At 47.3% G+C, this 25459-nt stretch overlaps 3 protein-coding genes across 5 annotated transcripts in view; 2 read left to right on the plus strand and 1 right to left on the minus strand.

Moving 5' to 3' along the window:
• Nucleotides 1–573: 573 nt before the first annotated feature.
• On the plus strand, nucleotides 574–4525 carry LOC118848928 (glycosylated lysosomal membrane protein). Of its 2 annotated transcripts, XM_036757974.1 has the most exons (7): nucleotides 576–753; nucleotides 1308–1538; nucleotides 1733–1933; nucleotides 2150–2368; nucleotides 3513–3769; nucleotides 3907–4094; nucleotides 4255–4525. In XM_036757974.1, the coding sequence occupies exons 1-6, from the start codon at nucleotides 634–636 to the stop codon at nucleotides 4073–4075; spliced, it is 1197 nt and encodes a 398-aa protein (XP_036613869.1). In that variant the 5' UTR covers nucleotides 576–633; the 3' UTR covers nucleotides 4076–4094; nucleotides 4255–4525. The 2 variants fall into 2 exon arrangements, with proteins under 2 accessions (XP_036613868.1, XP_036613869.1); XM_036757973.1 differs by having other exon boundaries at nucleotides 574–753; nucleotides 3907–4525.
• A 1230-nt stretch (nucleotides 4526–5755) lies between these two features.
• TMEM79 (transmembrane protein 79) lies at nucleotides 5756–11347 on the minus strand. Its single transcript, XM_036757551.1, has 4 exons — nucleotides 10966–11347; nucleotides 9128–9903; nucleotides 8347–8560; nucleotides 5756–6092 (listed from the first exon to the last, which is right to left on the minus strand). Exons 2-4 carry the CDS (start codon nucleotides 9840–9842, stop codon nucleotides 5882–5884), a joined length of 1140 nt encoding a protein of 379 aa, XP_036613446.1. The 5' UTR covers nucleotides 9843–9903; nucleotides 10966–11347; the 3' UTR covers nucleotides 5756–5881.
• Nucleotides 11348–12025: 678 nt separating this feature from the next.
• The window catches only part of SMG5 (SMG5 nonsense mediated mRNA decay factor), a 31816-nt gene continuing 18382 nt past the window's right edge, over nucleotides 12026–25459 (plus strand). Inside the window, exons 1-13 of one of the 2 annotated variants that reach the window (XM_036754564.1) lie at nucleotides 12026–12267; nucleotides 15691–15789; nucleotides 16327–16450; nucleotides 16870–16988; nucleotides 18651–18740; nucleotides 19778–19867; nucleotides 20594–20672; nucleotides 21389–21514; nucleotides 21608–21676; nucleotides 22140–22348; nucleotides 23058–23195; nucleotides 23484–24083; nucleotides 24822–24997. In XM_036754564.1, coding sequence (XP_036610459.1) covers nucleotides 16374–16450; nucleotides 16870–16988; nucleotides 18651–18740; nucleotides 19778–19867; nucleotides 20594–20672; nucleotides 21389–21514; nucleotides 21608–21676; nucleotides 22140–22348; nucleotides 23058–23195; nucleotides 23484–24083; nucleotides 24822–24997 — 1773 coding nt within the window. In that variant the 5' untranslated portion in view covers nucleotides 12026–12267; nucleotides 15691–15789; nucleotides 16327–16373. Of the gene's footprint in view, nucleotides 12268–15690; nucleotides 15790–16326; nucleotides 16451–16831; nucleotides 16989–18650; nucleotides 18741–19777; nucleotides 19868–20593; nucleotides 20673–21388; nucleotides 21515–21607; nucleotides 21677–22139; nucleotides 22349–23057; nucleotides 23196–23483; nucleotides 24084–24821; nucleotides 24998–25459 lie in introns of both variants that reach the window. The other variant, XM_036754563.1, reaches the window with a different exon arrangement.

Here is a 25459-nt window from a genome sequence, read left to right on the forward strand (position 1 = left end):
GGGTTTGGGGGCAAAGATGATGAGTGCCATGGTGCCTTCGCCCACAACAGGAACCTAATATTCACTGTTTGGCCAGGGAGTTCCCCTCATTTCCCATTTCTTCTCAGGTTTTTTTTTCCAGCTGGGTGGGCAGTGGATAGAACACTGGGCCTGAGAAGACCTGAGTTCAAATTCAACCTCAGACACTAGCGAGCTGTGTGACCTTAGGCAAGTCACTTAACCCTGCTTGCTTCAATTTCCTCAATCAGTAAAATGAGCTGGAGAAGGAACCGGCAAACCACTGGGGCATCTTTACCAAGAAACCCCCAAATAGGGTCATGAAAGAGTACGAAAGGACAGCTGCCTTTGCACAGGCTCATTCCAAATTGAGGGGGGGAGGGTGCGGTTCTGTCACCATTCAGGGGTTCTAACACGAAAAGCAGGAGGGGTAGGCCGCAGGTTCCCCACCCCTGCCCCAATCCCAAACTTCCCTATCCCTCTGCGGGGGATCGATGCAAAGGGAGACAGGCGGCCCCTTTAAGAGGCAGCCAAAGCTTCCGCCCTTTAAAGGGCTCCAGCGGCAGCCGGCGCTGTCACGTGACGTGAACTTCTTCCTAGCTCTGAGCCCCGGCGGCTGCGGCTGCGGCGGGCAGCATGTTCTGGGAGCGCCCCCAGGCCCGGAGGGTCCCTGCCTCCCGCCGCTCTCTGCTCCTCCTCCAGTGCCTGCTGCTTCTCCGAGCCCCCGCCGGCTTGCTTGGGGACCAGACCCGCCGGGTGAGCGGCGCCGGGAGCGCGGAGATTCGGGAGGCGCCCGGGAGAGGGGGGAACGAATCAATGCAAGGGGAAGGGGCTGGCGAGGTCTCGGGGAGGAAGGGGCTCTTGGCCGGGGAAGCTTGAGGACTGCCTGCCCGAGGGTAGTGACTCAACTCTGAGTGACCGCGAAGGAGCAGGCGTTGGTCTTCGGCCAGTGTTGGGGGCTGGCCAGCCCAACTCTCTTGGCCTCGGTTCTCCGGCGGCGGGGAGCGGGGTTTAGACCTACCAGCTGCTTCAGCATTTTCTCTTGCTCCCATCCTCCACCCCTGCATAGCCTCGGCCCCACTGCCTTAGAGACCCCCTACTTCTTTCCGAGAAAGCCTTCCTCTCTCCCCCACCGTTCCCAGTAAGCTCTAGCTCATTTCCCCAGTGTCTTTCCCAACCCCCGCTTCTCTTAATCCTTAGTATCCTTACCTCTGCCCAATCCCCTTCCCCCCCCCCCCCCGCCCCCCCTGGCTCTGACCGTAAAATCAGGTACGTTAAATGCTGTCTCGACCTCCGACCCCTTGGTCCAGGTGTCCCTAGAGGTTATCCCATGGCGGACAGCCCTCCCGCAAAACCTGTTGCACATCCGGGCCGTGGGAGCCAACTCTACAATTCACTACCTCTGGAGCAGCCTGGGACCCCCAGCCGTGCTTTTTGTGGCCACAGACACTCCTCACAGTGTCCTCAGCGTCAACTGGAGCTGCCTGGCTGTGCTCCCTGCTGAGAGTGTTCGATTTTCCTCAGCCCTCATCTTCCCCAGGGTAAGGAGATGGAGGAAAAGCTTTCAGCTTGAGGGTTTAAACTGAAAATTGGTGGGATGGCTCAGGGATCGGGTGAAAATCTGCAATCTGGGAGGGTAGGGGCTGATTGCTAGGAGGCCAGAAAATAGTAATTTAAGAGTGAGCAGGATCCACGCATGAAAACTCAGCCTCCTGTTCCTTTCCCTCTCTGTTAGCTGTTTGAGTTTGACAGTACCAACAGTTCAGAAGTAAAGGATGGGTCCCCAGGAAAGCCTTACCCACCCTACCTGCTGGCCAACTTCTCCTGGGACGATATCAACAGCACACTAGACCCCACTAAGCTGAGTGCAACACTCCAAGGTTGTCCTTCAAAGGATCCCTCGGGGGCCTTCAGCAATGGCAGCCTGGCTTTCAAGGTAAGGGATAAGGGCCAAGGAACTAGAAATGGAGTCTACCAGGTCAGGGAGAGGTTTCTTGCCATCTATGACTTCAGTAGATGGACAGCAGCACTATAGTTAGAGGTGGGGGAGCAGGGAGGAAGGGAATCTTTGTACCTTGTCTGTCTTCACCCAATTCTTTCAGCTTCTTTTTTACTGAATCTCCTTCCCTCCCCTACCACCCCCCAATTCCAGGTTCAAGCTTTCTCCAGTTCAGGTCGTCCAGACCATCTGCCTCGACTCTTGCATACAGCAGATACCTCCCAGCTAGAAGTGGTTCTGTCTGGGGTTGTCCCACAGGGGAACCACTCCCTTTTTGGGCTGGAGGTGGCAACCCCAGCTTTGGATTCAGAGTGTCCCCAGCTGAAGAAGCTGGATTCCATTGATGATGAATATTGCCCTTCAGTCTTCCAGGTGAGGCTTCATTGAGGGGATGGAGACATGGGAGCCTAGGGGGATGGTTGCCAAAGGTGAGATGAAGGAACTAACTAGACTTTAGAATCATAAATCATATAACCTGCCTAGCCCTTTCCAATTTACAAAGCATTTTCAAACAGACCTCACAGAGTATTATCTTCATTTAATAAATCAATAAGGAAACTTCATCTCAGAGCGATTTAAATGACTTGGTTTGAATCACACAACTAATAGCAGATCGAAGACTTGAACCCTTGTTAGAGGCGGCTTGGCAGCGTAGTAGATAGAATGCTAGGCTTGGAGTCAGGAAGACGTGAGTTCACATCCATCCTCCAACACTTGCTAGTTGTGTAACCCCGGACAAGTCACTTAACCTCTGTTTCCTTCAGTTTCCCCATCTGTGCAAAAGGGATCATAATAATGACCCCCACCTCCGAAGGGTGGTTGTCAGGATCAAATGAAGTAATGATTATAAAGTGCTTGGTGCGTAGCGCTATGGAAATGTTAGCTATTCTTATTATGTCTCCTGACTTCTCCCCTTTTCTCTGGGAAATGAGTGAAAGTGAAAAGTCAATAACGAATGACCCCTAGGTTGCAAACCTGAGTGCATGAAAGAATAGTGGTACTCTTGACAGAAATAGGGAAGTTAGTTCAGCTTTGGATACGTTGAGTTTAAAATGCTTGTGGTACATCCAGGTAAAGACAACTATGAAGCAGTTGGAGATTCAGGACTAGGGCTCAGGAAAGAAATATGTAGATGGGGGAGCCATTTCTATTGAGATGGTAGTCGAACCCATGGAAGCAAATGAGATCACAAGCAAAGGAAACTAAGAAAAATAGACAATATCATGAAAATCCAAGAAGAGAGAGTAATCAACAGCTTTTTCAACATTGCAGAGACATCTTTTTCTCTCAAATGAGGTAATGTCTGTAAAGTACTTTTCAAAACCTTAAAATGCTCTATAAACGTCACTTATTAATTCCTTACCCTTTGTACTACTGATAAGTACTTAGAGGATAGTAGATGGAATAGGGGGTGCATGGAGGTGTGGAGGGGGGAGATTTTAGAGGGGTAAATGACAGGAGTCTCTTTTCAGATCTATACTTTTTCCCCTTCTACCCCACAACTCTTTCCCTTCAGTTGGATCAGCTACTGTGGCGTTCCCCACCAGAAGGCTTCTTACAGTGGCGGCCAATAGCCTTCTCACAGAAGCAACCAGCTTGGAAAACAGCCCTGCCTTGCCGAGTATCACCTCCTGCTCCCACCTTGTCTACCCTACTTCCCCAGTTACCTATTGTCAGAGCCTTCTTCGGCCCCTCCGTTAACTTCTGCACCTTCAACCTGACATTTGGAGACTCTACTGGTCCTGCCTACGAGGACCAGCGCTACCTCAGTTGGTGAGAGGGGGAACTTAGGGGAGGGAAAGGGAATTCTCAATTGGGTAGGTGGGTAGTGAAGGGAGGGTATGGGGGTTGATGTAGAAACAAGGGATAAACCCAAAGCTTTCTTTCTCTCTTCCTTCCCCATCTTCTAGGTCAGCTGTCTTGGGCATAGGAATCCCCACAATGGATTCCTTCTCACCTCTGGTCCTAGGAATCATGGCAGTGGTTATGGGACTCCCTGCACTTCTGCTAGTAGGAGGTGGCCTGAGCCTTCTACTAATACGACATAGGCGCTACTCAGAGTATGAACCAATCAACTGAGGTCCTTACCTCCTCACAGGTGCATTTCCAGATCCTCCTCCCTGTACCACACTAGGGTGAAAACAAGGATATACCTTGGAAGAAAGAAGAGAGGACATCATGCCTCCTCTTCCTCTGTTTCTGGGCCCTGGCCTTCATTTTAATGCCAATATCCCTGATTCCTTTCCTTTTTTTAACAGAACCTTCAAACCTCAGTCTCTTCAGGGCTCCCCTGGGCAACGGGACAGCAGGAGAACCAGTTAATCATGAAAGGGGGATGGGGCACCTAACTTCCAACCTTCATATTGACCTTCTTGAATCCCTTTCTCCCCACCTCACCCCCATTCTTTCCTAGTATTTGGGTTGGGTATGTGAGACTTATACCAGGATCAAAGCCTTAAGAAGCCTAGCCCCCAATCTTTGGGTTCCTAGAAGGGTGAAGATGAAATATATACTTATTTTTTCACCATGCTGTAGTCTCTTGCTGTATGTTGAGGGAGAGGGATAGAAGTGGGTGAGGGAAAAAGCTTCTCAGGGATGAACATTCTCCTCGTTGCCATTGGAGGTTCTGTACCCCAAACACACAGGCGTGGATTTTGTGCTTCAGAGTTTTCTAATGGTTTGAACTGAGCAAGTAGGCTTTTTAAAAAAGGAAGGAACAGAAAAATAATACAATGATCTACTCCGTTCCAATTCCCTCTCTCAAATCATTTTTTGCAAATGGACCAGAGTCTTAAAACACCACTCCCCCTGTTCCTGTCTCCTCTCCACACAGACACACATCAATACCTCAGCCTTACACTGCCACATCTTACTTTGGGGACAGGGCTAACTTTAGCACTCACAGATAAGTGGGTCACTATGGCAGCCCATGTTAGGAGGGGGAGGATGGCAACCCAGCCAAAGCAGTGAAATTAGAACTGTTTGGACTTCAATTAGGCTCATAGGTTTAGGGCTGGACCAGCCCTTAGAGATCATGGAGTGTAATGTTCTCATCTTACAAGTGAGGAAAGTCAGACTGAGAGGTTATGACATGTTTCTTCCAGCTAAGATAGAAAGGTCACTAGGGGGATATTTAAGGAAAGCCCAAAGTTAAGACTTTGCCTTCTCAGGTCCTGATGAGGAAACTTCTGTCAGCTTCGAGAGCCCCTCCTCCCTTTTGTTTTGGACAGCTAGGTGGTTCAGTGGATAGAGCACTAGGCCTGGAGTCAGGAAGACTCATCTTCCTGAGTTCAAATCTGACCTCAGACACTTATTTGCTGTGTGACTCTGGATGAGTCACTTCACCCTGTTTCGCCTCAGTTTCTCATCCGTAAAATGAACTGGAGAAGGAAATGGCAAACCACTCCAGTATCTCTGCCAAGAAAACCCCCCAAAAAGGGGTCATGAAGAGTTGGACACAACTGAAAAGACTAAACAATGACCTCCTGTTTCAAACTAATTTATTAAGTTATTCTACAGGTTTTCTCTTAAGCCAATGAAGATCTAATAAAGGCAGGAATTTTGCTTTCCCCCAACTATTCTTTCCTCTCTAGGAGGCAGGAATTCCTCCCACTAGTGCTACAGAAAAATCAAGGCAGTAATAGGCCTCAAGAGGCTTTAGGATGAACTTGCCTAAGGCAGTGTAAGACCTGTGCTATATGTGTTCCCTGCCCCCTCCTCCCACTGCCCACCCCAACATCAGAGTCAAGCATTGTTGAGGTTCAAAAGCAACTAGTCCAAAGGTCAAAGTAATCCAAAATCCATTCAGTGAAAAGTTCTAGATCATCTCCGATCCCTGGGGTTTGGGGGGAAATGGGAGAACCTCAAGAACAGGCAAAGCAGGTATCACCCCCAGAGGTGTGGCTTGTAGTCAGCAGCTCGAGCATGGTCTGGGTAGTCAAGCCGGCTGTCTGAGGCAGTGAACATACGCTCAGGCTCCACCAGGAACATGTAGTAAAGATTCCACACCAGCATTGAGACCAGTGGCAGGAAGGTCAGCCCATAGCCAAAGCCTCGGAAGGACCTGCCCAGTGCAAAAGTCAACCAGTACACCAGCCTGGGAGAGGAAACCAGAAAACCAGAATTGGAAGGGACTCAGACTCTGCTTGAAGGAGAAGGAATCCACTAACTTCTGAAACAGCCTAGCTTTTGAACAAATCTAAACGTTAGGAAGTTTTTTCATTATACAGGATGTCCCAAAAAGATTAAGCTGCCGACTTAAAACTACACTAAGACTTTTTGGGACACCCTGGTTAAAGCCTGAATATGCCTCTGCCTAGTTCTCGCTGGAGCCTTAAGAATGAAACAAGTCTACCCTTTCTTCCACATGATAGCCCTTCAAATATTTGAGGACACATCATGTCTCGTCTATCTTCTCTTATCCAGGTTAAACACCCCCAGTTCCTTAAATGGCCTGGTTTTCAGTTCTCTCACCATCTTAATCACCCTGCTCTAGACTCAATTCAGCTTGACATTATACTTCCTAAGATGTGGCATCCAAAACTGAACATAATACTGCATGTGCCACCTAGCCAGGGCAGAGTACAGCAGAGGGATCACATTCCTCATTCTGGGCACGAAGTTTTTATTGATGCAGCCCAAGAACACATTATCTTTTGGCAACTAGTATCGGGCTTGCAGTTCACTAAAAGTCCCAGGTCTTTTCTGTGTGGACTGTTGTCTAGCCACCCCATCCTGTAGTTGCATAGTTGATTTTTTTAAAAATAAGTATAGGATTATATTATCTCTATTAAATTTCATCTTGTTATAACACATTTTAAGCCCCTCAAGGTCTTTTAGCCAACATGTTAACGAGACCTCCCAGTTTCAGCTCATCCCTGTGTTTAAGTATTTATGTCTTTGGCCAAGTCATTGTCTCTTGTTCCACATCTTTAGGAGGGCCAAGGATAGATTACAGGGGCACTCCACTAGAAAGACAGGGTCAGGAGAGAGATCAAGGTATGGGTAAGAGAACCAATCCCACCCCATTCACCATAAAGCAACTGTGGCAGTAGGTTAGGGTGAATTAAGGTGTAAAAATTTAAAAGAGTAGGAGCAGAGGTGACATATTTGGGACCAACCCATACTGGAGGGTAAATACATCAATGTTAACTCACAAAGAATTCTTTCCAATTCCTAGAAAAACTAGAAAAAGATAGATTCTCCTAATGTAGATATATAAACATTCTCAAGCATAAAAGATAGCACCCCACATTATTGTTGGTAGGGGACTGATAGCAAAGATAAGCTCTATGTCAAATTAATATACAATGAAGTAAAACTGGCTAATATTAGAGCACTGCATGAGTTATGCAGGGTGTCCCAGAAGTATTAGTGCAGTTTTCCGGGGTGGGGGGTTGTTTTGTTTTCAAAAACTGGGACTCTGAATAACAGGAAGTAATATTGAAGGGATCTAAGAAGATGGTTGGGAGGCAGCTAGGTGGTTCAGTGGATAGAGCACTGGGCCTGGAGTCAGAAAGACCTGAGTTCAAATCCGGTCTCATACACTTACTAGCTGTGTGACTCTGACCAAGTTCTTAATCTGTTTGCCTTAATCCACTGGACAAGGAAATGGCAAACTGCTCTAGTGGTTCTTTGCCAAGAAAACCCCATGGACAGTGTGGTCCACAGGGTCACAAAGAGCCAGACATGACTGAATAACAGGAAGATGATTAATACATTGGATAGTTCCATGGAGGTTCAAAAAGAGCTTAATAAGCTGGGACTTAAGATCCAAATGTAAAGTTCTGCATTTGGGTTAGAAAAAGAACAAGAAGTCTATACAAGTGGAAGATGGGGATTAGAGGAGATTTGGCTTCACACCAGTTCATGTGAAGAACACCTGGGGCTTTTAGTTGACTGTGAGCTCAATGTGACTCACTAATATGACAGGCAGCCAGAAAAGCTAGTGAATTTTGAGGATGCATTAATAGATTATGGGGTTCTGAAAAAGGGAGAGTTCTACCACACTTGGTGTATTGTATTCAGTTTCAGACAACTAGTATGTGTGAAAACAAAGATGACCAGGACGGTATGAATTGCATAAATCATCTTACATGATCATCAGTTGAATCTTTCCAATGGGGATGTTTCTCCCAGAAAGAATACTTAGGAAAGACATGATAGCCTTGTTGCACATTTTTATACCTGAAGAGGTACCATGTGGGAGAGGCAATAAATTTGTTTGCAGTCACTTCAGAGACTGCTATATAAGGAAGAATTTTTTAATGATTAGATTTGTCTAGGTCTTCCCCTCCCCTTTGCTAACCTTTCTATAGAATGTATAAATACCTGGTTCACCCAAAACTCACCGGGAGATGGCGAAGAGGCCAGTGAGCAAGGGTAGCAGCTTGAGGGTATCCTGGGGCAGGTAGGTGGCAAGTACAGCCAGGTTGAAGAAATAAAGGATGAAGAGCTGAACAGATTGGGCCACGTATCGCCTGTGGATTTCGACTTCTCTCTGTTGTTCCCCGAAGGGACGTAGTGCAGAGAAGCACAGCAGGGAGAGACCATAGACCAGAAGCCCTGAGTTAAGAGACAATGGGGTCATGATATGAAGGAGATGGGGAAGGAAAATGAGGAGAGAGATTGGGAAAAGTAATGGGAAAGGATCAAGGAGAAGCAGGAGGAAGAAAGACTGTGGTAGCTGGAGGAAGGGGGGGTGAAGAAGCACTCGGGCACAAGTGGATCTGGCACATGGGAAGAGCAAATGCATAGGAATTTGGGGTGGAGTGGGCACTCAAAATATGGAAACGGGGTGAGAAAGTGTTAAATGGAGTAGTCCACGGGCATAGAATAAGGAAAGGGGGGATTTAGGATGGGAAGAGATATAGGCCTGATATGCATGGGGAAGGAAAGTTGGAATAGTTAAAATCTCTGTGGCCCTTCCAGAATTTTGATGAGCCCAGTTCCCATGACTAGACTTCCCCACATCCCTAGATATTGGCATCATCACCCCAACCCACCCCACTACACGCACTATTACCTTCTCTGTACCAGATCAAGCTTGTTCACCCTCCTTGGAGAACTAACCCATCACACAGGCATCCAGTGCCCCCCTGGGATGCCCATTCCTTTCCCACAAATACTCACCTAGAATTATGGGAAAGGTGGCAAAGACCCCACAGCGGAGCGTGTAGACAAGTCGAGAACTCATGGTGGGCAGTCGGGGGGCATCAAAAGGCAGGAAGGCATAAGCTCCATATAACAGGCAGGGGAAGACGATGAGAGCAGCCCCAAAAGAGGCCACAGCCCTCAACCCCTCACGGCCACAGGCTCCACAATTCCCGCAGCGGGCAGGGGGCGCAGCTGCTGCCTCTGCCCACTTCCTTTCAGGGGGCTCTGATCGGGCAGCCCGAGGCAACAGAAAGGCCTGGCATTCACCCTCAACCTTTTTGTCACAGTGGACAATGAGCTCTTCTTGGGGCTTCCTCTCAATGCACTGTGGGTCAATTGGCACAAATGCTCGGGCTGCCTGTTCAGGCATCAGGTTAATGTCTTCCTCAACTGGCTCCTCTGATTTTAGGGGCAGCTCAGCTAGAATGGGTTCTTTTTTACATCCCTGCCAACCAGGGGAGTCTGGAAAGGGGGCACTGGGCTGGGGGCCAGTACCTAATGATGTCCTTACCCAGGGCAAAGTAGTAGCTTCACTGCCAACTTTCCCAGTTTCATTCTCACAAGAGATAAGCTCTTCCCCATCTTCCCCTTCTAGTCTGAGTCCATTAGGGATGAGGGGCTGGGGCAAATTCTTCTCAAGGGCATCTTGCCCCTTTACCTCCAGCAGAGTTAGTGTCTCAGGTTCTGTCATGCTGGGGCAAGGAAGGGCCCAGATGCCTGGGTTCTGGATATAATACTGGATTGCCGTCACCCTAGGAGGAACAGAGGGAGAATTTGTTAAGAATTTTCTTCATCCATGGGGAGAGAAAGCTTTAGGACCAGTACTAGGGGAAGGGGCTTGAGAAAATTAAGTTATTGCTTTCCTGTGGTGGGCAGAGGTCCCCATACTCTCTCTAAAAGATTTAGCCCATGTCATTAAGGAGAGCACCAAAGGAAAATGGTCTGTAAGAGATGTCTCTGCTTCCCTGGAAATTTAACTCAGATCCTTCCTAGCTTGAAATTTCTATATAGCTATGATTCTAATCCCCTTCTCCTCTAGATCTTAGGAAGGATTGTGGGTTGGAAAGAAAGAGTGAAAATTTTCCTGGGAAGGGGAAACTGAAGTGGAGTCACATTTCGACATTAGCAGAAAAGGGTGAGTCAGGGAGACAGAACCCAGGCACCCCTGCTAATCCAGGCCTCTTCCCTCTTTCCCTCCTTCACAACACTGCTGTGGTCTTGGTCATGGCCATCAACATGTAAGAATGAATGGAGGCTACAGTGTCTTCAGCCCCTCCTTCTGCCTACCATTCCAAGGACTAGGACAACCCCCTCCCCCATCAATCTCGTGCCCCTGCTCCTGCTAAGGATCTTTCTGGAGATTCAGATAGCCCATACCTTCTCTTTCCCCATAGAAAACTGAAGGCTCCCAACCTCCCAAACTCCTCCCCGGAAAGGTCCCCCCTACACACACACACACACACACACACACACACACCTGTGGGATTAAGCTGGACACCTGAGAAGTGAACAGCACCCACAGAAAAATGCCCATGGTTAGGGTTTGGGGGGTAGGTGGAAATTCAGCCACCACTGCAACAGCCCATTCTGTCCTTTGGCCAACTTCCCCTCTCATTGATAAAGTTTAAGGGTCAATCAGGTCCACCTGGGAAATCTATTTCCAATCACTGAACATTTCCTGCCTCCCTTTTCCTAATTTCCCTCCTCCTCTCCTCTCCTTTTTCTTCCAATTCCTCACCATTGACTGGACTAATTTCGCTCAAGGTCTCCGTGTCAACCTCCCCCTCACACCCCGGACCCATAGCGTCCCTTACTTTCCATCTAGAGAGACAGAAGGAAGATCCCGGGCCCCATCCGGGAAAAGAGCTGCTCCAGCTCCCCACTGGCTCGCTCTGCAGGTATTTCTTCGTGTCTCCCTCCCTTTACCTGCAGCTCCAAACCTGTCTGACCAGAGCAGGTGGGGCTGGGATTAAAGGAGAAGGCCCCACCCTCGCCCTTCAGAATCCTCCGACAGAAAAAAAAAAAGAGAAAGGGTCACTGTCCCTAAGGTGTAGGTGTGGCCACATTAGGCGTGTTAAGGAGTGGTCTATACTAGTGAATCTTGTGTAGTATGGACTTGCTAGCAAAGGGCAGGAGGAGGATGGGTTTGTGTCTTTGAGTCCAAATTGGTTTGGACTGGCTGATGTTAATGCGGAATTTGTGGGTCCTGGCCTATGAGACGGAAAAACTTGTTTCCATTTCAACACTTCCCGGCCTGGGGACTGGGCTGAACCTCCAGGAAGGCTGAAGGTTGGACAGCAACCAAGACCTCTCAGAGGCGTCTTGCAGGAGACACAGAAGTGAGAGTGGAATAAAGGATTGCCGCCCTTTTCCCAAAAGTCCTTAAAAGAACTAGAGAGAATCCTGTTGGGCTGGGCTGAGTTGGGCGAAGCTAAACCGGGCTGGACCGGGCTGGTCTGACCAAGATGACCCGCGCGGAATCAGGGGAATTGCTCATAAGGTAACCTCAGGCTGGAGGTCGTGAGGCAGGAGGCAAGGGAGGCGGAAATCAGTGGAACTAAATCTTTGGAAAAAGAGAAGAGTCTTCATGATTTTTAAAGCAGAAGAATGGACTATCTGACCACAGGAGAATAAGGTCACAGGCAGCCCTCCTGCTAGAGACCTGACCAGCCCGACCCTCTCTTAGCTTCCGCCCTCTGCATTGTCCTCTGTCCTTCCCATCGGCTTTGTCAATAAAGTTTTTCGCGAAGCGTGGGAAGGCAGAAAAGCAGCCATGTTGCCCAGAGTTGGTATTGGCAGCTCCCTGCCCACCGGAAGAGACAGGATCTCGCGAGATCTGGGGACTGAAGTTGCTGGCGTAGTGGTGCTGTTCTCGCGAGATTTGGTGGCTGGAGGAGGAGCCGTCACGGGCAGCCGCCTCACAGCGATGGCGGCCGAGCAGGGCCGGCGACGGTGGCGGCGGCGGCTACGGCCGGAGACGGCGGCAGTGGCGGCGGGTGGCGGGGGTTTGTAACCGGGAGCCGCCCCCGGGTCCCGGGCACCATGAGCCAGGGCCCCCCCGCAGCGGATAGCAGTGAGCCCGAGGCCAAGGTCCTGCATACTAAGCGGCTTTACCGGTGAGAGGGTCCGGGGAGGGAGAGGACCCGCTGGGGGTGGGGGGGAGGTAACAAGGTGGGGAAAGCGGGGGCGGGGGGGGCAGTCGGGGGCGGGGCCACGTTGTGAAGGGGCGGAATCAGCAAGGGTACAAATGGAGAAGGAAGAAGAGGGTAGAATTTTGGAGGGAGCTGGGAAGGGCGGGACTTTCGAGCTCTGAGTTGGGGTCTAAGAGTTGGAGTTGGGCTGGGAGGTGGGTTGGACACGTGGAGGAAATCCGGGGCGGCCTCGGGCTTAGGACCGAGTCCCCCGGAGGAGTTGGAGTTAGAAGATAAAAATAGGGCTTGAGGAGTGTTGGTGACAGTGAGATCCTTGGCATTCCTTTGGTGGGAAGGAAGGGGTGGGGGGCGGCCTTAAGCCTGCAAGAGAAAACTCAGGAAAAGGGAAGGGTGAGCTGGGGGACCCACTGAGGAGGGATTGTGGAAGTCCGGACGCGCGGGTGGGTCTGGGGACTGAAAGGCTGTCCCTATATTGGACATAGGCCTTAAGGAGCTATAAGAAGTGATTGATGGGTGTGCTGTAGGGGTACCTGGAGGCTCCTGGGTCCTTTTTCTCTCAGCCTCGTGGCTGGTTCCACATGCTTTATGCCTAGTCTCTGTGCCACACCTCGTGGATCATGACTTTAGTCCTTTGCTGGGAGCAGGATGGCAACCCCACTCAGTAAGGGGTACTGGGGAGACGGAGAGGGGAGGTTGACTGGACCTTTCATCCCATAAGTGCAGCATTTAAGCTTTCCATTCCCGAACTAGGGTTGCTCTTTGCATTTGGCTCAGACTTGGGGCTCACGACAGGAGAAGGCAACTCCTCACATCCTCAGGCTGCATCCCAGCAGGGAAAGAGTCAATTCTTATTGTGTCTTCTTCAGCAAGTGGGCATTATGCCTGTTTCAGCTGTGCCAGCCAGAGGGCATGGGGAGATACAAGCTGCTCCAAAAATAGTCCAGTGATCAAATCCAGCAGCTCGAAGGCTCCCACCTTGAGCTGCCCCTCAGAGGTCCCTGGATGCATGAAGAGCAGGCTGGGGGTGGCACGTGTGTCTCTTCAGTGCTGCCGGGTGTCACTGCTGCCTGTCACACAAAGCGTGGGCAGGCACTGGGCGAGATTTCTCTCTAATCTGCACCTGGTAGTTGTTCTGACCCTCTTCTGAATCATCTCAGAATCTAGTCTCTTCTAAAAACCACCACTTTGAAGTGCTTAAACTGGTGTGTTGGCACATCCATGTACAGATGTTGGAATTCTATCCCTGTGCATGTCTTCAAGCATGAGATTTGAGGCATCCAATCACCTGTCATTATTATTTATATGTAGCAAAGGCATTTGGCAGAAGAGAACTGGGGGTAAGGTGTCTTTTTGAATTCTCTATTTAGAGAAAGGATTCCAAGTATAAGTGTAGGACCTATATCTCTGACGCTAAATTTCTTTAGAGGTAAACTAAGGGATTCCTTTCACACACACACACACACACACACACACACACACACGTACACACACATTCACACTCTCACACTCACACTATTCTTCCCCCATCCCCCCTCAGCTGTTAATCAACAAGCATTCTTGAAGTGCTTATTTTGTGCCTGGCACTGTGCTGTGCCATGAGGATGCAAAGAAAAAACAAACTGCTTTCAGGGATCTTAGATTCTAATGGGGGAACAACATAAATAAATATATACATACATGCGAAGGAGAGATGAGGTAACCCAGCAGCTGGGGGGAACCAGAAAAGGCCTCCGTCAAAAGGTTTGAGCTGAGTCTTGACAGAAACCTGAGATTCTGAGAGGCAGAAGTGAGAAAGGAGAGCATTCTAGACCTGGGGAACAGCCAGTGCAAAGTCACAGAGATAGAGATGTAGCATGCGTGAGGAACAGCAAATAGGCCAGTCTGGCTAGACCATAGAATCTGTGAAGAGAGTAATGTGTAAAAAGACTGAAAAGATGGGAAGGGGGCAGAGAGTTTTAAATGCCTAAAAGGATTTTATATTTTATCCTAGAAGCAATAAGGAGTTGCTGAAGTTGATTAAATAGTGGGGTGATGTGGTCAGATTGTAACCTTAGGAAAATCACTTTGGCAGCTGGAAAATGGATTAGACTAAGGGGAGACTCGAGGGAGAGGAACCATTTGGAGGGTCATTGTGATAATCCAGGCAAGAGTTTTTCGGTGTCTAAACTTCACTAGTGGCTGTGTGAGTGGAGAGGACATATCCAGTACATGTGGCAAGAGAAATCACAAGATTTGGCAGCTAACAGATTATGTGTAGAATATGAGGAATTGAGAATGACACCAACCTTGCAAATGTGGGTGACTGACTGGTAGGATGGTGGCTACCACAACGATAATGAGGAAGTTTGGAAGAGCAATGGCTTGGGGAGTGACAGCATTGGGTTCAGTTTTAGATGTACTGAGTTTGAGATTCTGTGAAATGGGACATCAATTTTGAAAGGTCCAAAGGGCAGTTGGTGATAAAGAACTGGAACTCAGGAGAGAGAAACTGGGACTGGATATATACCTCTTAGAGTCATCTGCATAGAAATAATAATTGAGCCTCCATGGGAGTTGATGAGATCATCAAGTGAGAGGATATAGAGAGAAAGAGAAAAAGGCCCAAGAAAGCTCTGGGATACACGACGTGGGTGGGTGTTAGTTGTAACGTGGATGAAAATCCAGCGAAGGGGAAGTGGTCACATAGGCAGGAAAGCCCAATAAAAGCACATCCAGAAAACCCAAACCCAGAGAGGAGTTAGTATGTTAGAAAAAACATAAGATGAGTTGGTAGTTGGGACCCTCTGGAGACAATTATTGATGCAGGATGGGGTGCCTAATCCTGCTGCCAGAAGTCTGCCTGTCCCTTTCCTCAATATTAGGTACCTCTTGGATTGTCTGTTAAAAGGCCTCGGTAACCATTTAGCCAGTTGCTGGCAGCCACCCTGCTGGCACCAGAATAGCTATCTAGGTGCCAGGCCACCGACAGGGAGGCAGAAGTGCCTGCTGCCACCCCAGGCAGGGGAGTAGAACTTGGTTTGCTTAGGAGTCTTAGCAGGGTTGGTCTTTGCCCTCCAAAGGACATAGGGGAGCAGTAAAGACTGACTATGGCCCCTCCACAACCCAAAGACAGAGTAGTTGTGGTGAGCGCTGCTCTCCTTGTTAGTATGATGTCATTTCTGGTTCCTCTCCCTTCACCAGTCCTAGAGGTGCTACTCTAATGCAGAGCAAGGCACTAAGAATGGCTTTTCTTTGTGGCTAAGAGATGATGAGCTTGCAAAGGATAGGTTCCAAGGATTCTTCAGTTTGAATGGTGCCTTCTTTCACCTTTTTCCTAATCCCTGTTCTTTGATCCATGCCACCCCATACTCATGGCTCAGGGTTTCTCTGGCTTATATTTCTTTTCAGGGCAGTGGTGGAGGCTGTGCATCGACTTGACCTCATCCTTTGCAACAAAACTGCTTACCAAGAAGTGTTCAAACCAGAGAACATTAGCCTAAGGAACAAGTAAGCTGGGGCGACAGCCAGACAACAGTTCTCAATTCTCCTTCACTTCCATCCCTCCCCATTTACCCTGTTCTTATCCTTAGTAAGCCATGTCAAATTCAGAGGTATGCCTAATAAGAAAGACTGTCATTTTGTTGCCCAAGATCTTTAGTTTTTCTGAAGGGAGGAAAAAGGAAACAGCTCCCAGAGTTACCTTTCTTGCTTCATCTTCAGTCTCCATATCTCCTAGATTAGAGATAGGAACCACATTTGAATCATGAGGAAGAATTGTCTGTATTTCACCCTGAAGGGAAGGAGAGAAAAAGAAAAATCAGAGGAAGAGGGAACAAGATGTTGGGGGAGAGGTGTAGCTGATTGAAATTCTAACATGTCTTTTGGAACTTCCGTTTTTTGGAATGGTGATACTTAGTATCATTTTAGACTTTGTCTCTTAAGTGAGAGCACAGTAGGTGTGTTATCAAATGTCTCCTTGTAGCCAGTTCATCTCTTCAGATAACCTCAGAAAGCTTTCTTTCCCCAACCCCTGCCCCTTCCTAGGCTTCGTGAACTCTGTGTCAAGCTTATGTTCCTGCATCCGGTGGATTATGGGAGGAAAGCAGAGGAGCTACTGTGGAGGAAGGTGTACTATGAGGTTATCCAGCTTATCAAGACCAACAAAAAGGTAAGAGGAGAGGTAGAGCTGGGGGAGGAAAGACAGTGAGGACAGCATCTAGGGAGGGGGAGAGCCAGTGGAGGGCCAAAGAGGGTGGGATAGAGGAAATGGAAAAGAGGGTCCAAAGGGTAGAGAAGGAGCCTGGGAGTTAAGAGGAAGTAGTATCATTCTGGATTTGGAGAGTCAGGGGAGGAAGGTAACCAGTGCTAGAGAACAGAACTGAGGTGGAGGGGTAGGACGATGTTCTGGTTGTGGTGAGGGTAAACTTCGTCCTGGGCTTTAAAATTGTAGGCATATTCCCCCCATGTAAGAGGCCAGGGTGGTGGGGGGCGGTGCCCTGAGCCCTTTGCTTAGCCGGCCCCTCCCCTTCCCTGATCCACTGCCCCCCAGCACATCCACAGCCGGAGCACCTTGGAATGTGCCTACAGGACACACCTGGTTGCTGGTATTGGCTTCTACCAGCATCTCCTCCTCTACATCCAGTCTCATTACCAGCTTGAACTGCAGTGCTGCATTGACTGGACTCATGTCACCGACCCTCTAATAGGTCAGTGAGTCTCAAGGACTTCTCTTTTAGTGGGAGGTGGAATGCGGGCTAGGAGAATATGTCACACACCCTTTACAGAAATTGTGTCAAAACTTGAAGATGAAGTTCTGCTGGTTTTTAAAAATTCTAAGATTCTGAGTTATCAAAACAAAAACACAGGGATAGATATAAAAATCTTGAGGAATAGAAGGGACTCCCCATTAGTTTGGAATGGGTAGTGGTAAGCTGATTTAGAAGACGGGGAAAGAAAAGATGACTTTGGGTAGCTCTGGGTCTAGCAAAGTATATTAATCCTCCTTTTGGTCAGAGCCTTTTTTTTTTCCCCCTTTTGGCTTTGAGAATTATCTTTCAGTGTTTCATTTAAGAAAACCTTTGGAAATTATTAATAGGCATTTTCCAAAGTACCACAAATCTCTGCTCCCCCAACAGGTATGCTGGCAACTATAATCCTCCCCCCTTCCTAGGTTGGCCATTTGCTCTCCAAAGAACTAGGGCTTCTTTTCCCTGCTCATCTCGCCTACTTTCCCCAGTAAGAAAAGATTGACAATCTAGATAGATAGCTTATCAGCTTGTGAACATTTAATAGATTAATTCTTTGGAACAGAAGACACTGAGAAGAGTTATTGATACCTTTTGCTTTTATATGATGTTCATTTCTGATTATACACTTTTCTTTCCCATTCAGCAAGTCTTCTGTAAATAAAGATTTAAAAAAAAGGTAGTTCTCCAACTTAATCTTCAGAAAATTAATTTCCTGATATTGATCTGTCCAGCTCATTTACATTCTATTAAAGTCCCCCCCCCCTTTCTCTAGCCTCCCAACCTAAGATATCCAGCTCCCTAAAACAGGAAGGCACATGAACAAGAAGGGAGATGGAGGGGGAGGAAAGGATTGCTTCCTCCCCAAAATCAATAGTTCTTTGAATTGAGGATCAAGGCAACTCAAGATAAAAGGGAAGGATTTGAGAACTCTTGTAACTCATGCTACCATCATCTCCTGGTCACTGGGACCTGTCAATGGTCGTCTCCCTGACCACATTCATCAGTTATCCATAAGCCAAGATCATTTTCCTTCAGCATGAGATACTTGTTTTGTCTAGCTTCCAAACCTGCATAGTTGTATTTGTATCTTGCCTCCAATATCATGTCCTTAGTTTAGATTCCTAGGCCTTCTTCCAGTACGGTTCTCCCTCTCTCATCCTTAGATCCTCTCTTCCTCCCGTTTTTCAAATAAATGTTAACTCATTTTTAGAATTTCTGGTTCAGCTAGGCAAACTGGCTCCCCATTTCTCCCCTCCTACTTCTAAACCTTCACATAGGTTAGTCCTTGCCCAGATATTCCCGCTCCATCCACCCCAACCATATTTCAACCTCTTCTTTTCCAAGAAACTTCCTCAGAATGCCTAGTTCATCCTAGTCTTTTAAAACTGATGTCCAAAGCACTGCCAGGATTTTCTATGCTTGTCCCCTTCCATGCCCCTTCCTACCTATTAGCTAGGAGAGTTCCTAATGACAAGTACTGCCTCCCTCTTCTAGATCTTTTCCTCCTACCCCTATTCTTTCCCCCACCCCCCAGTGCCTAGGAAAGAGCTCTTACTTTCAGGGCATGGTAAAGACATGAGTCGATGTCAGAGAATAGATTCAAAGGCTTTTCTCCCTCAGGTTGTAAGAAGCCAGTATCTGCCTCAGGGAAAGAGATGGACTGGGCTCAGATGGCTTGCCACCGATGTCTGGTGTATCTGGGAGATTTGTGTAAGAATCTGCATCTTTTTTTTCCTTAACATCTTTCTTTTTTGGATATAGGGAACAGTCAGGCCCTGGGTTAAAAGCTAAGCTGCTTAAGTTTTTGCCTCTTTGCCTGGTGTATTGTGTGATCTAGGAGTTTAACCTCTGATTCTGCTTCTTCCCCCTGCGTGCTAACTCCATTTTCCCACTGCCTTTCAATAATGCAGAGAAGGTCAGTGAATGATGAGGAAGAAAAGAAAGTAGATTCGAACTCTCAGGATGTTAGAGTTTTTCCATGGTAGGTTAGAGAAAGTTTAATTTTATATCTATCACTTTACTGCTGATCTTTCTTGTCCCTGTGAATTATTGTGTGGGAAGAAGGTACCCACTGTCTTCCTTCAGGGAACCTCAAAGATACTAGCTCTATATCAGAGAAGAAATGGCAGATTTCAGTAAGAGCTTCCTCACTCTCAAGAGTGTCAACATCCCTGTCTGCTGTCTCCAGGCCAGACAATAATTTATTAGGTAGCCAAGACTGTTATCTACTTTATGGATTATCTGCTGCAAATGTGTAATCCTTGGCTCACTTACTCCCCACCCAAGTGTTGTGTATGCTTAGGGAATATAAACTGTGTAATATGAGCCTAAGCAAAGCATATTTATGAAGATTAAATGCACTGCCTTTTCTCTCCCATCCTCTTTCCCACCCCCTTACTCCCAGATATAATATATTCCAAAACCAAGTAGAAATTTAGGGGGTTCTCTCACCATCTCCCTCTCCCAAATAAATAATTAGGTCTTGGTCGCTTTCTTCCCCCCCCCCCCCCCCGTCTCTCTCATTTTTTTGGATATCCTGACAAAGACGAGGGAGGTTATTGAGCAATTTATCGACAGTCACAATGTATTGGGGCTGTTCCAGGGACCCAAAGCATTGCCTGCATTTTAGCTCAGGTTTCTTTATCTCTTGCTGCACCTCCCCTAAACGGGTTCTGAGATGAGGGCACATTTCCTTTGAAAGTGAGAAGCTAATGCTAACTTTCAACTTTTTCACCATTTTCCCCCAGCCCGATATCAGAACGAATTAGCTGGTGTGGACACAGAGCAACTGGCTGAGAGATTCTATTACCAAGCCTTGTCAGTAGCTCCCCAGATAGGTAAGTGTCATCCCATTAGTTCTCCTGATCCAACATCATTATGCACGTGAGAAAATTTCTCACCATAGATCAGGAAGCTGTTTAAACTTTTCTCCTCTTCTCACCCTTGAGCTTTGTAATGTTATAACATCAAATTCTGTTGATGAAGTTTTCCTCTTGATATTTATTTTGCCCTGCTTAAGTTTGTCTCTCTCTTTCCCCTCCTTAGGTTAAAGGGAATTCGAGAGAGCAGTAGGAAGAGCCAGGGCATCCATAGTTGTAACTCTTTGAAGGAAGATTTTCTGAAAAAAGATATGCTTGGCTTGTTGCCATTGAATGAGAAGGGACAAAAGCCTTCTAATGGAAGGGATGGAAATTAACAGGAAAGATGGCCCAGACAAGGAAAAGTAGGCTGGGATGGTGAAAGAGATATAGGAGATGGCCTTGTAGAGCTGTACTTCCCCTGGAGGAAGAAAGCCTGCTTATTCTTGGTGTAACAGGGAAGGATAGGAAGCAGAACAGAATGCCCTAGAGCACAGTGTAGAAAATGAGGGACTCAACTTCCCCAGAATGTCACCAGGAGCAGGGAAATTGAAGTTGGACAGGACTGAAAAGAGAGATAAAAGATTTCCCCTTAGCATTTGATTGCCTTTCTCCCACCTCATCTTCTATTCTCAGTAGTTGCTTGGGGGTCTCACATTTCTTGGTAAAGGCATTCTGGTTTTAGCCTGATTTCTTCCTTACTAGGTATGCCCTTCAATCAGCTGGGTACCCTGGCAGGCAGCAAGTATTACAATGTAGAAGCCATGTACTGCTACCTGAGGTGGTGAGTACCCTTTTCCTCCTGCAGCTGTGTGTGTGTGTGTGTGCGCGCGTGCACATGTGTACATCCCTTCATTAGGAGCCTTAGAATTCTGGGACTTGCATCAAGACAATATAAACAGAATTAATTCCTTGCTATATCAAGTTCATAGGATTAAAATTCTATTTGTTACATTACCATATGGCAGTACATGATCTGTACCTAAATGGAGCTTCTGCCTTCTGAAAGTTTACTTGTATATAAGATTCACGAGCAGACCCGTAAGATGAACAAAGCCAAATAAAAGTGACAGTATTAAACCAAGATATAAAAAAATACTAAACTATTGTAGTTAAGTAACATATAGATTCAAAGTTAATGTGTTTTAGGAATGGGAATGAATAAATTCATAGACAGGGGAGAATAGCTTTGGTCTTAGGATTTTCAGGCAGGGGAGGTAAGAGGAAGATAAGGCATCTACTCTTGTCAGACTCATCTAGGAAGATATTTTGAAGGAGGTGGATTTTTTTGGCTTGGCATTTTCTTTTTCCTCATGGCACTTGTCTCCAGATCTAGAGTTGGCTGGACATGGAAGGTCAGGATGAGTACAGTTTGTAGTTACTGGTTATCCTTCTCCCATATAATACAGTATCTTTTCCCAAAATCTGAAGTGTCCTTTACTTCATTTCCTCCTCTGACTTAGTCAAGTTATAGCCACAGTGCCTTTTTGTCTCCCTCAGCATCCAGTCAGAAGTGTCCTTTGAAGGGGCTTATGGGAACCTCAAACGGCTGTTTGACAAAGCAGCCAAAATGTACCACCAGCTGAAGAAATGTGAGACGAGAAAACTGTCTCCTAGCAAGAAGCGGTGAGCGAAGTGAAGGAGGGATTCTGTGGAGGTGAAACTATAGACACTACTTCAGAGCCCTCAGCAATAGCTATTTATTCCTTCTCAATTCAGGTGTAAGGATATCAAGAGGCTGCTGGTGAGCTTCATGTACCTGCAGAGTCTTCTGCAGCCCAAGAGCAGGTATGTGCAAGAGTCTGTAAGCTCTGAAATTGGGCAAGAAGCTATATTTCTCTTTCTCAATCCAGGGAGACTCCCTGACTGAGGAGAGCTGGAAGGGCTGAGATGTTCTTGCCAAATTCTACCTCAGTGTAGGAAATCCCCTTCCCCAAGCCAGAAAGGTGAGGGTTTTTTTTTTTTTTTTAAATTTTAAGATCCTTTACTTATAAGGTAGGAAGTTCTTTCTTGGTGTCTAACTTTCATTCTTAGGGGGACCACAGTAGAGTCTGTTTCTTAGGTAGATCACTCTCTGGAAAGTAGTCCTCCATTCACTGGATGGAGACATGAGACTGTCTCACGCAGTCCTTTAGAGTATAGGGTGTCATTACCTCTCAACCTTCTTTTTGGATCCCATTCACAAAGCTCTTTTCCCTCTTTTTTTGTCACCATTGACCTTTCACCTCCATGTTCCCTGGCATCTATCTAGCACCCTGGACTCGGAGCTGACATCACTCTGCCAGTCAGTCCTGGAGGACTTCAACCTTTGTCTCTTCTACCTGCCCTCTTCACCCAACCTCAGTCTGGCTAGTGAGGATGAGGAAGAATATGAGAATGGCTATTCTTTTCTCCCTGACCTTCTCATCTTCCGTATGGTCATCATTTGCCTCATGAGTGTTCACAGCTTGAAGAGAGCAGGTAACCATCTTATCAGACTTACCACCTTAAGCCTCTAGTTGGGTTCCAGGCTCCTTAGAACCCCTCTTTGCAGCAACCTTTGTCCTCACCTAGATACATAGCCACTAAGTCCCATGCTTGCAACCCTTCTGCAGCCCCATTCACGCTGTCCTATACAGAGCTTTGTGGTGGAAGCTAAGGGAGGAGAAAACAATCTTGCTCTCAGATAAATTCCAGTTAGATGAGAGTAGGAGACAATATGCCCCCCCCCCCCCCCCCCCGAGCCAAGAATAAGGACTTAGGTTCCAGCCAACCAGAATTCTCTCCGTTCCCACTGAGGGAATGGGGTATAATCAGGCTAAGAAATCTTTCTTCTAATCTAGGACAGGGTTTGGGAAATGAGACAGGATTGGATAGAGTGAAAAGGTAAAGGGATCTTGGTTGCTAGAAATAACCTGTGTCGGGGCTTAGAGCAGAAGAGTATTTCAGTGGCCACAGAAAGTTAATAGAAGCTATAAATGGAGCAAAAAGTATAAGATTGTTTTGAAGTCACAGGGTGGAGGGGATCTCAGCATACAGAGCAGGTAAAATAGGGCAGGAACTTGGGAGGACTGGATGAGACTTCCTTTGAGCTACTACGTGTATGGGAATAGGAAAGCTAAGACCCTTGTCTCTCGAAGGGTGCTTCTACACTACAACCCCTAAAGCCCTTCCCTGTCTCTAATTTTAGGATCAAAGCAGTACAGTGCTGCCATTGCCTTCACCCTGGCTTTCTTCTCCCATCTTATCAACCACGTCAATATCCGGCTACAAGCAGAGCTGGAAGAGGGAGAGAATCCTGTGCCAGCTTTCCAGAGTGATGGGACAGGTGTGGGAATAGTGGAAGGGACTAAAGAAAATCATCAGAGGATGGGACATTATGTAAAGGGGCGGGGGTGGGGAGAGAAAATATAGATATCTGTATCTGTACATGGAATTCAAGTATGGGTTGGATTAGATGGCCTCCGGCATCCCTTCTAACTGAGATTCTCTCATTCTCTGAGTAGTCAGGGATGGGAACTGAGGAAAAGGTGCTCTTGGATACAGGGAGAAGACGCCAAGCTTTATCCTGTTACTGAGCTCCCCTCAGACTCAGTCATAACACTTCTTCCCACAGATGAGCCTGAGCCTAAAGAACCACTGGAAAAGGAGGTGGAGCCAGAGCCAGAGCCTCCTCCCCCAGCACCAAGAGTGGGTGAAGCCAAGAAGAGTCGTAAGTTCTCCCGCCTGTCTTGCCTTCGTCGGAGACGCCACCACCCACCCAAGGCTGGTGATGACAGTGACCTAAGTGAAGGCTTTGACTCAGATTCAAGCCATGATTCAGCCCGGGCCAGTGAAGGTTCAGACAGTGGCTCAGATAAAAGTGATGAGGGTGGGGGTACAGCTTTTGATGCAGAGACAGACTCAGAGATGAACAGCCAGGAGTCACGCTCAGACCTGGAGGACATGGAAGATGAGGAAGGAACACGGCCCATGGCTCCAGACCCTCCTCGGTCTAGGCCAGAAGCTTCTGACCCCTCCAATGGCCCATTGGGTCCTAATGAGGCCAGTATTGCCAGTAACCTGCAAGCCATGTCCACTCAGATGTTCCAAACCAAACGCTGCTTCCGATTAGCCCCCACCTTCAGTAACATCCTTCTACAGCCTTCTAATGAGACTCGGACCACTGCTGGTAACAGGGCCTGCATCAATGGGGACCTAGACAAATCTGAACCAGGTATTTTAATCTCTTGGGATTATCCAGCCCTGGTTCCTATGTCTGTGCCAAATGGGACTTATTCAAGTGGGAGGTTCTATCTTCTTCTGTGAGGTTGCCCCAGCCTTTAATGTTCCCCATTCTATCTTTCAGGAAGTCCTTAGTACAATCTGGATTCTTTTTCTCCTGTAGTAACAGCCTAGTCACTCACCATACCCACCAGAGATCTGAAGTACTACTTCCTTGACCTTTACTTCTCCTTAGTTTTATATTCTCAACTCCCTAACATTTCTTCCTCTTGCTCTTCCATCACTCTTGCCCCTAAACTTAGTGTTCTGTATCTGTGTGGCAGGTGTGGGGCCAGAAAAACTCACATGTAATGGGATACGTTGAAACTTATTTGAATGTCATCATCGTTGAAGGAAAGCTGGGTCCTGTCTGCCCTTCCTAGGATCATAGATTTAGAGCTGGAAAGAACCTTAGAGGTCCTCTGGTCTAACCCCTTCATTTTGTTTGTGAGGAAATTGAGGCTAAGTGACTTTAACCAAGCAGTAAGTGGCAAGATGAAGGTTTAAACCCAGGTCATCTGACTCCAAATGCAGAGTTTTTCCAATCTCACCATAATGCCTGAGGGGACCCTAAGTAGCCATAGCCAACCATGCACATTAGCCTGAACCTAAAAGAAACTAGATGGCAGGCTTAAGATACCAGACATCAAGTCTTTCATCTCAGCTCTTTGTCCCTCCTCCTCCACTCTAGCATCTGATGATGGATCTGAGTCGGAGGAGAGCGTGTCCAGTGGACGCTCCTGTCACAATGAGAGGAGTATCCATGAGAAACTTCGCATCTTGATGGCAGAAGGACTTCTTCCTGCTGTGAAAGTCTTCTTGGATTGGCTTCGGACCAACACAGACCTCATCATCATGTGTGCACAGGTCTGCTTCACTTCTCCCTCTCCTTTACCCCTCCCTCCCCCCGAAAAAAGAAATTACTGGCCTGTTAGCTCCACAACTTCTGCTGGGGGGTAGGACACAGTACTTGGTGACTTTCTTTTGATGTGTCTACAAATGAATTGAGGGATGATCTATTATGGAAGGCCCTGAGAGGTTGTCTCATATATGCTCCTGTTTCCTACTTTATTCCTGTCATCATATAAGTTAAAAAAAATTCCTTAGAAGACATTTCCACAACTTTGCTCAAAGACCAGCTTCTACTCCTATCCACCTGAACTGTAAGAAAGTCTTTCTTAAGATATGACTTAAATTTCTCCTACTACAAGTTTTGCCCATTTCCTGTTGCCGATTTCAATTCCAATGTTTTTCCTACTACTGAGAACTAGAATTGTTGGCAGGAGCTAGGGGGCCTATTACATAAAGAGAATGGAGTCAAGAAGGCCC

This window comes from Trichosurus vulpecula, chromosome 4 (assembly GCF_011100635.1).
Source record: "Trichosurus vulpecula isolate mTriVul1 chromosome 4, mTriVul1.pri, whole genome shotgun sequence".
Taxonomy (NCBI): domain Eukaryota; kingdom Metazoa; phylum Chordata; class Mammalia; order Diprotodontia; family Phalangeridae; genus Trichosurus; species Trichosurus vulpecula.